Here is a 14,152-nt window from a genome sequence, read left to right as displayed (position 1 = left end):
CCTGCTTCACATTTGTCTTAAATAATAATATTATTATTATTATTATTGTTAAAAATGAAATATCAATAAGTTTAACAAATTTAGAAATTAAATGTGTTCTATTAAATTGAAATTAAAATGCAATTATATTAGAGAAAGATTAATAGCTATTTGATGGAAAATAGTAAAATGTAGATAACGATATAAGAAAATGATGAAACTTTCGACTATTATTTCGTTGATTTCTCTATCTTCACCAACACACTTTTGTTTGACTAGATTTTGTAATAGTGGTCATTATTACTCATCCTATTCTTAGATTTTACTATCTTCTATTTACAAACTTTATTGTTTTTTTTTGTTTTTATGATCTTTAAACTTTTATTTGAATGTTTATGCAACTTCCTCTTTATTATATTGCTTCGTTTATTTATAAACACGTAATAGATTTATTCTTTTACTTTTACGTGTAAATTCATATATAAACTTTTATTAAAGATTCATTTTGAAAAGAATAATGACGATGCGACAAGTTTTACGATAAATTCTAATCAACGACGATGACGAATTATTATTTATTTGTTAAAAAATGGACTTTATACATATTTATATATACGATCAATAGTGAAAGCGTGTATAAAACGGTAACTATTTATAAATACTATAGTGTTATAGACTATTCGATGGCATAAGTAATCTTATATTTCTCCTTTCACTAACTAGAAGATAATATCGAGATTGTGGTCATGGATATGTTTATCATAATGTTTCAAATATGCGATAAAACGCAACAAGATTGGATTTAAATTGATTCTTAAAAGCAATATTGATTAGCTCTTACACGGTTTTCCCTTATTATACGTAAAGATCTATATCCATAATCAATTTCTATTTGATTAAAATAATAAGAAACTAATTTTAGTGAGAAATACAAAATTATTCCTATGTATTTATTTTGTAGACATATTTTGTTTTTTTTTTTTTTCATGAGAATAAAAGGCCAATCGAACTGAAAAGAAAAAAGAGAGAGAGAATAAAAAAGAATGACAAAATTATACTCCATAAATGTTTCAATTAATTTCTTCGCGATGGCGTGACACGTATCATATGGCTCTTATTTTTTCTTCGATAAGACTTAATTACTATTCCGAATAAAAAAAATTCATTCCTGTATTGTTACATTATATATTTCGAAATTTCAAACTCCCACTCCCGTGCCATGTGTATTTTGATGACGATAAACACTGTGCACATATATAAGTAAGGCGAATGGAATGATTACGGTTATTTTCGCTTTCAATGTAAAAGGTGGAAAAATCTCGATATTGTTTTTAACAGGATATAATTTTGCACCGAAGACGACACCTTCACAGTTGCGATTATTCATTTGATATTGTATTACATTAATAGTTAGATTGATTATTATATCTTATAATATAAAAAAAGAAAAAAGAAAAGAAATATATAATAAAATAAGTCAAATTTTTTTGTAAAAACATATATTCGTTAAAAAATATTCATTTTTTTCCATAAACTTTATTCATTAATATTTCTCGAAAGTATATCATTATATTCTATATGATGATTATGTAAAACAGTTGGAATTCATATGATTCCTAGATATAGAATATAAGATTTGATTTCATCCGGGATATTAAGAATTTCTTATTTCGTTTTATTAGCAGTCAAGAATTGTTATAAATTAACGAATGATGTATTCGACAGAAGGAGAGGGATAGATAGATAGATAAAATAAAGACGTGTTTTAAAGACGACATCTTGGAGAACAAACAGAGCAATATAGAGAGTCCAAACGGGAATGTTTTTACAATTGTCCGATCAGGTATATAATTGGCGTAAGAGTGAAATTCATCATCAATGTACGAAGTTCCATCCACGATGAAGATATACTTGGCATATTTTCTTCTTTGGGGTTTCATAAGTAACCAACAGTTGGTTGAGGCTACAGAAGTTGAATCTTCATCAGCAACAACAGTATTGGTTGATGAACCATCAACAAGCGTTAGCGATAACGCGAGTGTCCTTGAAACGAGTTCATACAGATGGTCGTCTGGAGATGGTCAAAAGTCGATTAGCTCGAATTCGTCTAACTTGGTAGAGAAAGAATCGGAAGGGGAGACTTTAGCGAAGGCTATATTGAAAAAATCGGTAGGTTCAAAAAGCAAAGTAGGATCAACGGGCGGAATTAATCCTGTTCTACAGGACGATAATGTTCCAGAAAGCAACGACGAAGTATCATCGGAAGCGGCCAAGGGGAAAGTAAAAGCAGAATCAAAGGTCCAAGTTGATGCCACTGATGACAAAGAAACGGATATCGAAACAAAGTCTACGGTGAAAGTAGAAACCGAAGCCAATGCACAAGCCGAAGAAGATGCAACTCGAGTCAGGGCCGAAGCGAAAGCTCGGGCCGAGGTCGAGGTTGAAGATAGAATACGAGCGGAGGTAGCCAAACGAGTGTTGGCATTAGCCAAGGAAGAGGCCAAGATCCAAGCTGACAAAGCGGCGAAAGCAAATGCCAATGCTATCGCGAAAGCTAAAGCTTACGTGAAAGCATCCTTAGCTGCTGAAAAAGCTGCCTCGGATGCAGCCGAGAAGATGAAAAATGCTATGACATTGCAAACTACCGCAGCTATAAAAGCAGCAGCTGCTAAAACAGCGCTTGCCGACGGGGAGGCGGCATCTTTGCGTGCAGTTGCATCCGCGGCTGCGGCCCAGGCCTCGCAAATTCAAGCCTTGACCGCTGCCCGAGCTGGTGCTATCGCACAGAGAAACAGTTTCTTGCAGGCTTTGACAACTAGCAAAATTGCCGCGGCAAATGCGGCTGCTGGGAACGTCGTTCAGGAAAAAGCGGTCGTCCTTAAACAGAAAGTCAACCAAACCACGAACGATACCGAAGCGGCTGCTGTAGCTCAAGCTAAGGCCAAAGATGAAATATACACGGCAGTCTTGAATCAAAACGATGCCTCTAAGACTGCCATTAACACGAATGTCTTGCAACTTGCCGCACTTGCGGAAGCCAATGCAGCCTTTCAGGATATTCTTGCGGTCAACATTCGTCCTTCGAGATATTTTATCCCTCAAAGAAACTATTTGAAATCCCTTGTCTTGATTGATGACGAAGATTGATCAATATTCCTTTACAAATCTTACGATATACGCTCTCTTTACGTGAGCATTATGAAATCCAATTGTTAAGAAAAAAGAACTTCTGCGTATATAATAAATTGATATGACAGTAAACCGAAAACGACTTATTTATTTATTTCTTCAGTTTATTTTCTCGCTATAAGTCCAACAGTTCCTTCGAGTTTCTGTGATTGAAATGAAATTTCATATATGTAGTTTGTGCGTAATGCACGAATAAAGATTTTCTTTGTAGAATAAGATTGTTCTCAAACACTAGTCGAGTATATGATGATAAAATCGAGCATTATCTTTTTACCTAACCTCACATTAATGTCTATCGTAAGCAAAAAGATGATACAAGATAAAAATAAATTAATATCGACCCGTCTCGAGACATATTTTATTTTGTAAAATATATATAATAAATTAATTAATAAAGGCAACCGTCACACAGAAGATAAATGCTGTATCTATCGTTTTCATCCTTGTTTCATATGACCAAAGTATAATATTTATGAAGCATAAATACTTTGCCTGTAAAATTTGATTTAAGGTAAAAATTGAAGACGCGACGAAAATATATTTGAAGTTGCAAAAAGGATCTATTAATTCTTTCATCTATTACGATGTACAACGACTTGAAAAGTAATCGAATAAAATTCCAAAGTTAAAACATAATCTGAATCTGAATCTTTCGAAAAACTGTTACCTGTAGATTAGTGCGAATGCGTTTATTCCTTCGTACGTAAGTACGGACTCGGAGCATCATCGAAATATCGATAGAGTTTCGTATAAAAACGAATCTTGTTTATATTTCGAATGGAGTAGGCTGCATTAATAAAAAGTAAACAAAGATTGAATGCGAGGGACATATATACCTAAAGAAGATCGAGTTTAAGAAACATAGGAATCGTGAGACTCGGGGAAGAGGGTCTGTAGGTTGGTTTTTCAAAAGTGGGGGGAGGATCGGCAAGTGTTCGGAGATTACTGAAAAAATATTTTCAAAGGGGATTGAGTTGTGGATATAGCTTGAAAGTAGAGATGCCACACGATATTTAGACAATTGGGTGCGAATCGGTATATAACGAGCAACCGCGAGGAAGGATCATCAATATTCGAAGTCACAATCGAAGATGAACATCCTAACGATACTCGCCACGACCCTCTTCCTGTGTGGCTTCGCAGCAGCACAAACCTCCAGCTCGGCGAACGCGGCGGCTTCTGCTTCGGCATCTGCAGAAAGTAGATCATCGAAACAAAGGAGCTCGACCAGAAGTTTATTGGACCTAGTGAGCAGTGTCAGGAGCAATGCCGCGTCAACCGCATCAATCGCAGCCGGTGCCAGAGCGGCCCTTCAAGCGAGTAGATCTGCGAATGCTGCCCAAGCGGAAGCGTTAGCGCAAGCGACAGCTTCCGCGGCCCAGAACGCTAAGGCACGCGCGGCCGCAGCAGCTGCAGCATCGGCTACCAACGCGGCAGCTAGCGCACAAGGAAGGGCCTCCGTCCAGGCTACCGCAACAGCGGAGGCTGCTCAGGCCTTGGCTAAATCCGCTCTCCAAGCGCAGTCCGCTGCAAGCAGTTCCAAGTCGGAGGCAGCCCAAGCTTCCAACTCGGCTGATGCTGGAGCTGCCGCTCTCGCGACAGCCTCCGCTCAGGCCCGATCCACGAGAAAGGCAGCCCTCGCGTTCGCCGCAGCTGCCGCCGAGGCAAGTGCCAAAGCTGCCGCCGCTCGTGCTGCCGCTGCCGCTGCGGAAGCTGCCGCTCGTAGGGCCGTTCAAGCTCAGAGAGACTCCACGAACGCAGGATCCCTTGCAGCTAAAGCGCAAGCCGAAGCCAGAGCTGCCGCAGCCGCAGCTTCGGCCGCGAGAGTCGCTGCAGCAGCCGCCGCCGAGGCCAGTGCTCAAGCCAGCGCAAGATTGAAAACTGCCACCTCCGTAGCAGCCTCCAGCTCTCGTGCCAAAGCATCCGACGCCCGAGCCACGGCCGAGGCTGCAGCTTCAGCCAGGAGCAGTTCTAGGGGTGCGCAACCTTCCTGGCTCGTAAGACAAGGTAGCTCTGCATCAGCCGCAAGTTCTGCATCGGCCAGTGCATCGAGCAGCTCATCTGCAGAATCTATCGCTGAAGTCGATTCAGCATCTATTGCATCAGCCGATGCAGCAGCCAGTGCGTCAGCCGATTCGGAAGCTCGTTCATCCTCCCGCTCAGCCGCTGATTCATCCTCGCGCGCAGCCGCCGGTTCATCCTCCCGCTCAGTCGCCGGTTCTTCTTCCCGTTCATCGGCCGCCAATGCAGGAGCCAACGCAGCTGCTAGTTCACAAGCAGGAGCCGCAGCCGGTGCATCGGGTCGTTCAGAAGCCGATGCATCAGCTATTTCAGTAGCCGATGCCTCTGCTGATGCCTCTGCTGATGCCTCCGCTGATGTCTCCGCTGATGCCTCCGCCGATGCCTCCGCTGATGCCTCTGCCGATGCCTCCTCCGGTGCCTTAGTCGATTCCTCCGCTGATGCCTCCGCCGAATCTTCGTCGTCCTCCTGGTCCTCTTCCAACCAGAATGTCTGGTCACCCTCATGGTAGTTGACGAAATTTCAACGATAAAAGCTACCACATTCACCCAAGCAAACCATTTTGATGAAATATCTATTTCACGGTAGCTTAACCAGCAAACCCTTGCACAAAAATCTCTAAGTAATGAGAAATCGTGTCTAAATTGCTCTCAACTTGTAATAAAAATAAATTTGAATCTAGCATGTATATGATTTTATCATCCCTCTACGTTCTCTACATGTCATCATTTCCCTTTGCGTTTAAAAAACGTTTCACACGATGAACGTTTCTAAATTATTTAGAGGAAAAATAAGAAGAAAAGATCATAGTCGATCTGCTGTATCTCTACATTATGGTTTTCGATTAATTATCTATTTTTTTCGGATCGTATCTAATAATTACAACTGCTCATAATCTTACTATAATGTAAGTATACATCCTTTTTTTAAATTAGTAATACATGTACTTAAAAAATAATTAAGACATTTAGAGAAAGTATACGGATGGAGACTTTAATGCCTGTACATTAGTCAAATATAATATTATTCAGTTTCATTATTTGTACTACGTAATATTATACATATTTTTTAATAAATCAATATATATATATATTTTATTTCTAATTGTACATCAAATAATTTTACATATTTCTGTCCTTCCTTTAGAATTTTTCATTTAGAACATAAACTTTTTTAATTATTAATTGCTAGACAGAAGTAAAATGCTATAATGTCTGCACAAATACTGTAAAGTAAGTATTGAGAAAATTTGAGATATGATACTGTATAAATAATAATTATGCTGAACTCGAATAAAAGATTTGATTTAAATGAAACATGTTTTTTCAATCCTACTTTAGTCAATACGGAAGAAATTCATCGATTATACGTACAAGATTGAACCGTTTGTTGTTTCGATCATTGACAAATATTTTTTAAAGCTGTATAAATACGAAAGAAAGAATTCATTTGACATGTTAATTTATTTATAACAACAGTCCGTAATAGGGTTGTTGAATTAATTATTTCGATTCAGGTCTGCAATTTTTCTTTTCTTTTCTTTGATGAAAAGTAGAGACAATGAAATGTTAAGCGTGCCAACTAACGTTCATTCGAATTCTTAATAATTTCATAAACATTATTAAACATTTTCTATTATACGCGTTACTCGCAAATGGTGTTCCTCGAGTTTGTTATTTACTCAATATAAAATATCGATGTCCAAACGTTGTGTACATTCCCAACATTTACAATAATCGTTATCGACTGTACCAATACGAAAAAGAAAATAATTTTCGAGCGTATGCTGTACAAATTTAGCCCGAAGAAATAGATAAATAAAAAAAAAGAAAAACAAGAAAAATATACACGTAATAAAATTCGCTTGCGTGATGCATCAGCTGTTAAGTGTGAGCTTTACGACAAGTGGGCTTTGATTTTCTTAACTAACAGTGGCAAGTGCACGGTGACAAATAAAAGAAGCTGGTCGTGATTGAAACAACAGAGGAATAGAGTAAAAAGGAAGAGGAAAAATTTGTATATGGTGCTATTGAGTTGGCGGTGGGGGAGAAAGAAAATATTTAAAAAGAAATTGGTTGGTGTGTTAGGACGAGGAAAGATAGGAGCAAGTGTTTGTACAATTGTTGTCGAGCGTTGTAGGTATATAATCGCGTATTCCTATATGATTCGGCATCAATCTGCGAAGTACCGTACAAGATGAACATACAAGCGACACTCGTGCTTTGCCTGCTCGCATGGGTCTGTGGGCCCACGGCCTATGGTGATCCGCAAAGGTCCTCCGGCTCCAGCGAATCGTCCGCAGCGTCTTGGTCTTCGAGTTCGGCCTCGAGTTCGTCCTCATCCGAAGCAAGTTCGGCAAGTTCGGCAAGTTCGGCAAGTTCGGCGAGCGATGACAGCAGAGTACAAGCTTGGACCCGGGGTAGAGGAGGTAGCGACAGCCTGGTACTCTCGGTGGATTCGTCGGCTGACTCGAGAGCCAGAGAGCTGATAGAGACGGACGCTGGTTTGGGTGCGGCCGCTGCGTCGGCTGTAGCTGACGCTGAGGCCCAGGCTCGGGCAGCAGCCAGCGCCGATGCTACGGCCAACAGGGCAACCGCGAAGGCCCTCGCGTTGGCCGAGGCAGCCGTAAGGGCGGAAAATGCAGCGGTAGTCAGGGTTCGCCAAGCTTTGTCGGCGGCGGAAGCTCTCGTCGCCTCTTCCAGACGCGCCAAAGCCGCGAGCAGAGCCGCCAGGGAAGCCGCTTGGGCCTCGGCAGCGGCAGCCGCCAGGGCCTCGAACAACCAGGTGAGGGCCAACGCCGACTCGCTGATCGCTAACAGAGCTGCAGCCTCCCTTCTCGCCGCCGCCGAGGAAGCCCTCCAGAGAGCCACCGCTTCGCAAAACGCAGCCGCCGAAGCTGCCGCTAAAGCTCGCGCCGCGGCCAGGGCCAATGCGGCTACCACCAGAGCTGCGGCCTCGGCTGTACTCGCTTCGGCACGTGCCAGAGCAGCTATCGCGAGGGCAGCTGCCGCCCAAATAACGGCCTCCGCTCAGGCTACTTCTGCCTCTCAAGTACAAGACCGTGCCAACGCTGCGCAAGCTGCGGCCGCCGCTTTAGCCGAATCCAGGGCGGAAGCTGCAGCTTCCGCAGCCGCTGCACAGGCCGCTGCCGTTGCAGAGGCTAACGCTCAAGTTGCTCGTCTCAGCAAGTCATCCGCAGATGCTTCCAGCGAAGCTTCCGCTTCGGCCTCGGCCTCAGCCTCGGCATCCGCCAGTAGCAGCAGCAGCACCACCAGCAGCAGCGATTAATTACTTCAACCGACTATACTACTACCTACCTTCGATATAACTGTGTGCTGTCCAATTAAATCTGATCTTTTTTCATGGCACGCAATATCGCAGATTCCACCAGATATGATCTTGCCTAGAATACAGAGCAATGGCGAGAAACAGCAAAAATAGACGCATTAACGATTCGAAAATTGTAATAATAACAATAAAAGTCTTTTATCATCTCAAAAATGATTTATATCTCTGTTTATGGTTATTCCTATGTTCCTCCCTTTTACTCGATCAATGTTAGATATAAATCGATGATGAAAAATTGAAGATACGACTTTAACTTATGTTTCTGTTTAAACTTAAACATATATATATATATATATATATTCTTATTCGTTTAAACTCTTTCGTTCTCTCTACTATAATATTTTTTATCAAGCACGAATATTATGTGTAAAATTATTTTTTTACACTCCGAAATCTTCGAACGTTTCTTGTATGGCTACTTCTCCGGTTCAGACCGGTGTAAATATTACTGTAACATTGCGAAAGTTTCAAATAAAATATATGTAATAAAAAGAGAAAAGTATTTGTGTGTGTGTAATTTTATATTTAATAAATTATGTCAGATCCTTTAAACCTTTTTTTAAATATTTAGTGATAAATATTTTATTATACTTTTAACTATCATTTTTATGCTTATTTTTTAAATCAATAATTTTAAACGAGTTTTCATTATACAAAATGAAACATTATTTGATTCTGTTTAAGATGCAAATTTTATGTATAATAAATATATCGTCATTTTAGAACAACTAGAATGATTGTTTTGTTTTTATTGTACATGTACATTCATCTTTTTAGAAAAAATCGAGACTGCAGTTGCCTGTCAGAAGAAATATCATTCGTTATAAGAAATATATTCTTTGCTTTTAAACATTTTCATTCAAGATTATAATATTTAGATAGATTTGCGTTGTTTTCACAATTTTAGAACATCTTTAGAAAAAGGTACACGTTCGAGACTAATCAAATCTGTTAAAAATGACGTTTGTACTAAATTATCAAAGATTTTAGGAACAATTTAGAAAAGGATTGGTTGACTTTGATCTTTACTGCTAATCTGTATCATGTCAGCGTCATCTGAAATTTTGGAAATAACACGACAACGCGAGAACGTAGCGTGATTTCTTTTTCATTTGAAAAATAACAAAAGTATTATACCTGTGATATAATTTTCAAAGATTTCTAAATAATAGATGAATTATAGAATTATATAGGAAGGGAGATAGAATGAAGCGTGTGTCGCGTTGCATGGCAATCGTTATCGAGACCCGTGAATATTTGCGCTAAATAAACCCCGTTTATTATGACAATGGGGAATCGTTAGCGGCAGAGAAAAGGCGAGTGGCAATATTTGGAGAAGCAGGGAAATCGTGTCGATTGTTTTCACAATTGCGCGTCATGGTATATAACCGGTGGATGATGGGTGGTAGTCACAAAGCTACAAAGTTCCGTGTAAGATGAAGATCCCCTCGATTCTCGTAACGTGCCTCCTTACCTGGGGCTTGGCTGCCGGGAATCCGGCGTCCTCGGACTCATCTGCATCAGCGTTATCGCTATCGTCTGCAGAGGCATCCTCGAGCTCGTATTCGAGCGCGTCCTCGAGCTCGTCCTCGAGCTCGTCCGCGAGATCTTCTTCTGTCGGTAGAACACCTAACGTGATCTTGAACAAGGCACCTCAGTTGGGAGCCAGCGCGGCAGCGATCGCCTCGGCTCTGTCCAGTACTGCAGCGAACGCTGCAACTAATGCAAATTCGGCCCAAGCTACTCGAGCGACCGCAATAGCTCGAACGAAGGCTGCCGCAGTAGCTGCAGCCCGTGCAGCTGCAAGAACGCGAGAAGCTGCCGCTGCTGCAAGAGCAGCGGCCAACGCCCAAGCCCAAGCAGCCGCCAGAGCATCAGCGGCGGTTTCGGCAGCAAACGCAGCCGAGGCTGCGGCTCAGAAAGCGGCCGGTGCCGGTGCTGCGGCTACCGCGGCCAGCTTGAGGTCCAACGAAGCCTCGGAAGGAAGTTTGGCGGTGCAGAATCGTGCCAACGGTGACGCGGAACAGGCTAGCCGTGCTGCCGCTGCTACTCTCGCCGCAGCTATCCGCACTCGCGACAATGCTGCCGAGACCAGGAGGAAAGCAGCCCGAGCGAGGGCGGATGCTGCGAATGCCGCCAACGCCAACAACAAGGCGACCAGTCTTGCCGAAGCCTCCGCAAACCAAGCGGCTAGAGCAAGCTCCGCTGCCGAGGACGCGTCCTCCGCTCAAGTCGCTGCCGTATCTCAAGCCGAGGCTGCTGGTTCGCTCACCTCGAGTGTCACCTCTTTACAAAGTCAGAAATCCTCATGGACGGACTCCGAAACGGCCCAAGACCAAGCTTCCGCTGCGGCCAAGGCCTCGCCTCAAATCGCTACAAGAGACGGAGTCAACATTGGTCTCGCCAGTGATGCCGGTGCATCCGCTCAACTCAAAGCCCAATCCTCAGCGTTGGCACGAGCTAGCAGCAGAGTTAGTTCAGGATCTGCCAGATCTTCCCCGAAATCCTGGAGCGACGCATCCGCGGAAGCGTCAGCCTCCGCTTCCGCCAGTGCCAGCTCCGATTCTAGCAGCGCATAAGGAAATTAGATCGTTCTCGAAACTCGTACCATAGTACGACGAATCGAAATCGCGATCTAATTTAGATTCATGTATTCCAGAGCTCGATCACTTGCAGAAATGAAAAAAAAAATCTAACTGAACTTTTGTCATTCCAAAATTAATAATAAAGAGTAACATGCTTTTCAATCGATTTCGTTGTATTTTCCTTTCAAAATTCCTCCAATTGTTTTAAATGAACATGTACCTTCTATGCGAGAACACAGACAATTAATATTAATTAATATTATATTCATTACAAATAAATATATTGTAAAATAAGCTATTTGTTTTGTCTTTATTTTCTATAACAAAATATTGCAATTTTTCTTATATCGATTTTAATCGATATAAGATTAACGACATGTAAAAATTGGGGGCCTAAATTTTGCTCAAAGAAATTGTCTTTGTCAGTATATTTTATACAATAAAACTGTTTTGCGAATATCAAAAAAAGAAGTTGAAATATTTATTGCGTTTATTTGTCAGGAGATTATAACTAAACATAAGTTTCATACTTCGTATGGTTCATACAATTTGAAAATAATTATTAATTGACCTAAACGTGGATTGTTGCATCCGCACTTTGACTTTGATTCAAGTTGCTTTAAAAGAAGATCTCGAAGTCTTGATTGTCTTTTGCAAACGTTGCAACGAGATTGTTCATGCAATTAAGAAAGGATCGATTTAAGGTTATCGAATATTATATCGACTCCTATCTTAGTGAACTGTATAGAATCTAACACGAAAATCTTGGAATTCATAGATTGTTCAATGTATTTTAATGCAACAAGTTTTGCATAAAACTGCATAGCAAAATCGTAACAGTAACCAACCTGATTTGACCAAACATTCATAATTCGTCAGGAATACTCTGAATATGCTATAAAACTGACACGAATTGTTGTTTCAATAAATGATGTTATGCAAAATAATAAACGCAACAGCTTTTGTTATTTCAGAAAACAACACCCTATGAACAACATAGATACTATTGTCATAACAATATCTGTTTTATATTTCAATATTATTGATTCGGGAGTCTATGATGTTTTAAGTGTTCGACTACTTTAACATAACACAAACAAAAGATAAAAATCGACTGTATTGATCAAGAACAACAATCCTCCAGATTTGTATAAGCCACGTTCGATGCGTGCATTAGATGTTTTCTGTATGAAAACAAGAAATTATAGAATGAATTCTCCAAATATCCAACAATAAATCTAAACCGATAGTCATTCATGATTATTGATTTATAATGTTCATGTAAAATTTCTTAAAGACAAAGAATTAGAGGCCTAGCGATAACGAGAGAGAAAAGTATAATGATCTAATATTTACACAAAATATTTCCAAAAAATGTAAGAAACGCGTGTTAGTGGAGACGACACCGAGAAGTTCGAAGCGTGGCTGTCGCGAATTCGCATACCAAACAGATAATGTAAAAGCATTAAAGTACGGGATAAAGCGGGGAATGTTTAATGTTTGGACAGTTGTGCGATGCGGTATAAAATGGAGGAGCTATGGAGTAGATGCATCAATCGACGAAGATCCAACGAAGATGAAGAATCTCTCAACGCTCGTGTCGACGCTCCTGCTGGGAGCCTGCATACTCGGTGCCCATGTCAGCAGATCGTTGGCAGTAGAGGACGTAGGCGCGGAAGCGGAATCCTCAGCTCAAGCCGCAGCGGAATCATCATCATTATCCGGAGCAGGACAATCGGACAGCGGTAGTAGCGCTAGTGCTAGCGCAAGTGCTACTGCAAGCGCGTCCGCAAGCTCGTCTAGCGAATCGAGGAGGGGTATTGCCATTGAGGGAGCCCTCGTAGGTACCGGCGCGGCGAGTACGGCCGCGGCATCCGCGGAGTTACTTTCGGACACCTTGGGATTAGGTCAGGCATCTGCCCAAGCACAAGCAGCGGCCGTGGAAGAAGCCAACGTCTCGAGCAATGCCAATAACAAAGCTAGTCAGTTGGCGGCCCAGGCAGCAGCAGCGGCGACAGCCGCGGCTGCATCTCAAGAGAACGCTGCGGCGTTGGGCCGTGCTTCGGCCGACGCGTCCCGAAGCGCGGCTAGAGCCACGTCCAGGGCTGAGGCCAGCGCCTCGGCGGCCAAAGCATCCGCGGAGAAAGTCCTGCTGCTGGCCCAGAATTCCGCACAAGCGCAAGCTCGCGCCACCGAGCGCTCGGAGTCCTCGAACAGAGACGCGGCCGCGAGCGCGGCAGCCGCGATAGAAGCCGAAAGCAAGGCTGCCAAGGCCCTCAATGCTGTAGCCGACGCCAAGGCCAAGGCCGCCAGGGCTGTTGCCGCCCAGGTGGAGGCCGTTGCGGCAGCTGCCGCCGCGGCTAAGGCCCGCGCCGAAGCCGAGGCAGGTGCCGCCGTGGCTGCAGCAGCGCGCTCCGTTGCTCGAGCCGAAGCCGCCGCTTCCAGTCGAAACACCCGCCAAGCTGGCGTGGCTCAAGCCGGTGCATCCGCCGCAGCTGAGACCAGGGCTCTCGCATCTTCCGCAGCAGCCACCGCCAAAGCAGCCGCCTACGCCAACGCTGATGTCCGAGCACTTAGAGCGTCAGACTGGGATTCCGCCTCATCTTCCTCCTCCTCCTCCTCCAGCAGTAGTGCCACCGCATCCGCAGCTGCCAGCAGCAGCAGCAGCAGCAGTTCCAGCGGGAGTTCCGAAAGTGCTGCCGCAGCCGAAGCCGAAGCCGAAAGCGCAGCTAGCTCGAGGGTTTAACCTCCACGTTCCCGTCTGTCCACCAATGGACCAGTACCCGAAGAAATGCGAGTTCGAGCTTACCTTCCATTAAACTACAATCACGATTATTCTCAATAATAAAAAGGATAACACCTTTGATAGAACGAATACCTGAAAGATATTCTACAAATTAATTTCTCATAAACGAGTCTTGCAAACCCGAAAACCAAGTATACTTTTTTATTATTTTACCTCTATACCCTATTATGTTGCCTATCATATAATACGTTCGTAATTCACGATAGACGATGATATTTATTTTCT

General features: G+C 42.6%; 2 protein-coding genes across 2 annotated transcripts; both read left to right on the top strand.

Annotated features, from left to right (window-relative positions):
- Positions 1–1,486: 1,486 nt before the first annotated feature.
- LOC122518421 (pneumococcal serine-rich repeat protein-like) lies at positions 1,487–13,867 on the top strand. The gene is made up of 5 exons (XM_043637360.1): positions 1,487–3,124; positions 4,216–5,678; positions 7,328–8,468; positions 10,082–11,092; positions 12,792–13,867. Exons 1-5 carry the CDS (start codon positions 1,858–1,860, stop codon positions 13,865–13,867), a joined length of 5,958 nt encoding a protein of 1,985 aa, XP_043493295.1. The 5' UTR covers positions 1,487–1,857.
- Positions 4,260–5,869, top strand: LOC122518401 (serine-aspartate repeat-containing protein I-like). Its single transcript, XM_043637309.1, has one exon. It carries the CDS (start codon positions 4,260–4,262, stop codon positions 5,697–5,699), a length of 1,440 nt encoding a protein of 479 aa, XP_043493244.1. The 3' UTR covers positions 5,700–5,869.
- Positions 13,868–14,152: the final 285 nt, after the last annotated feature.

The sequence above is a fragment of the Polistes fuscatus genome, unplaced genomic scaffold (assembly GCF_010416935.1).
Source record: "Polistes fuscatus isolate 324 unplaced genomic scaffold, CU_Pfus_HIC Scaffold24, whole genome shotgun sequence".
In the NCBI taxonomy this organism is placed as follows: domain Eukaryota; kingdom Metazoa; phylum Arthropoda; class Insecta; order Hymenoptera; family Vespidae; genus Polistes; species Polistes fuscatus.
Note: the sequence above shows the minus strand (reverse complement) of the source record. Positions and strands in the feature narration are given on the sequence as shown.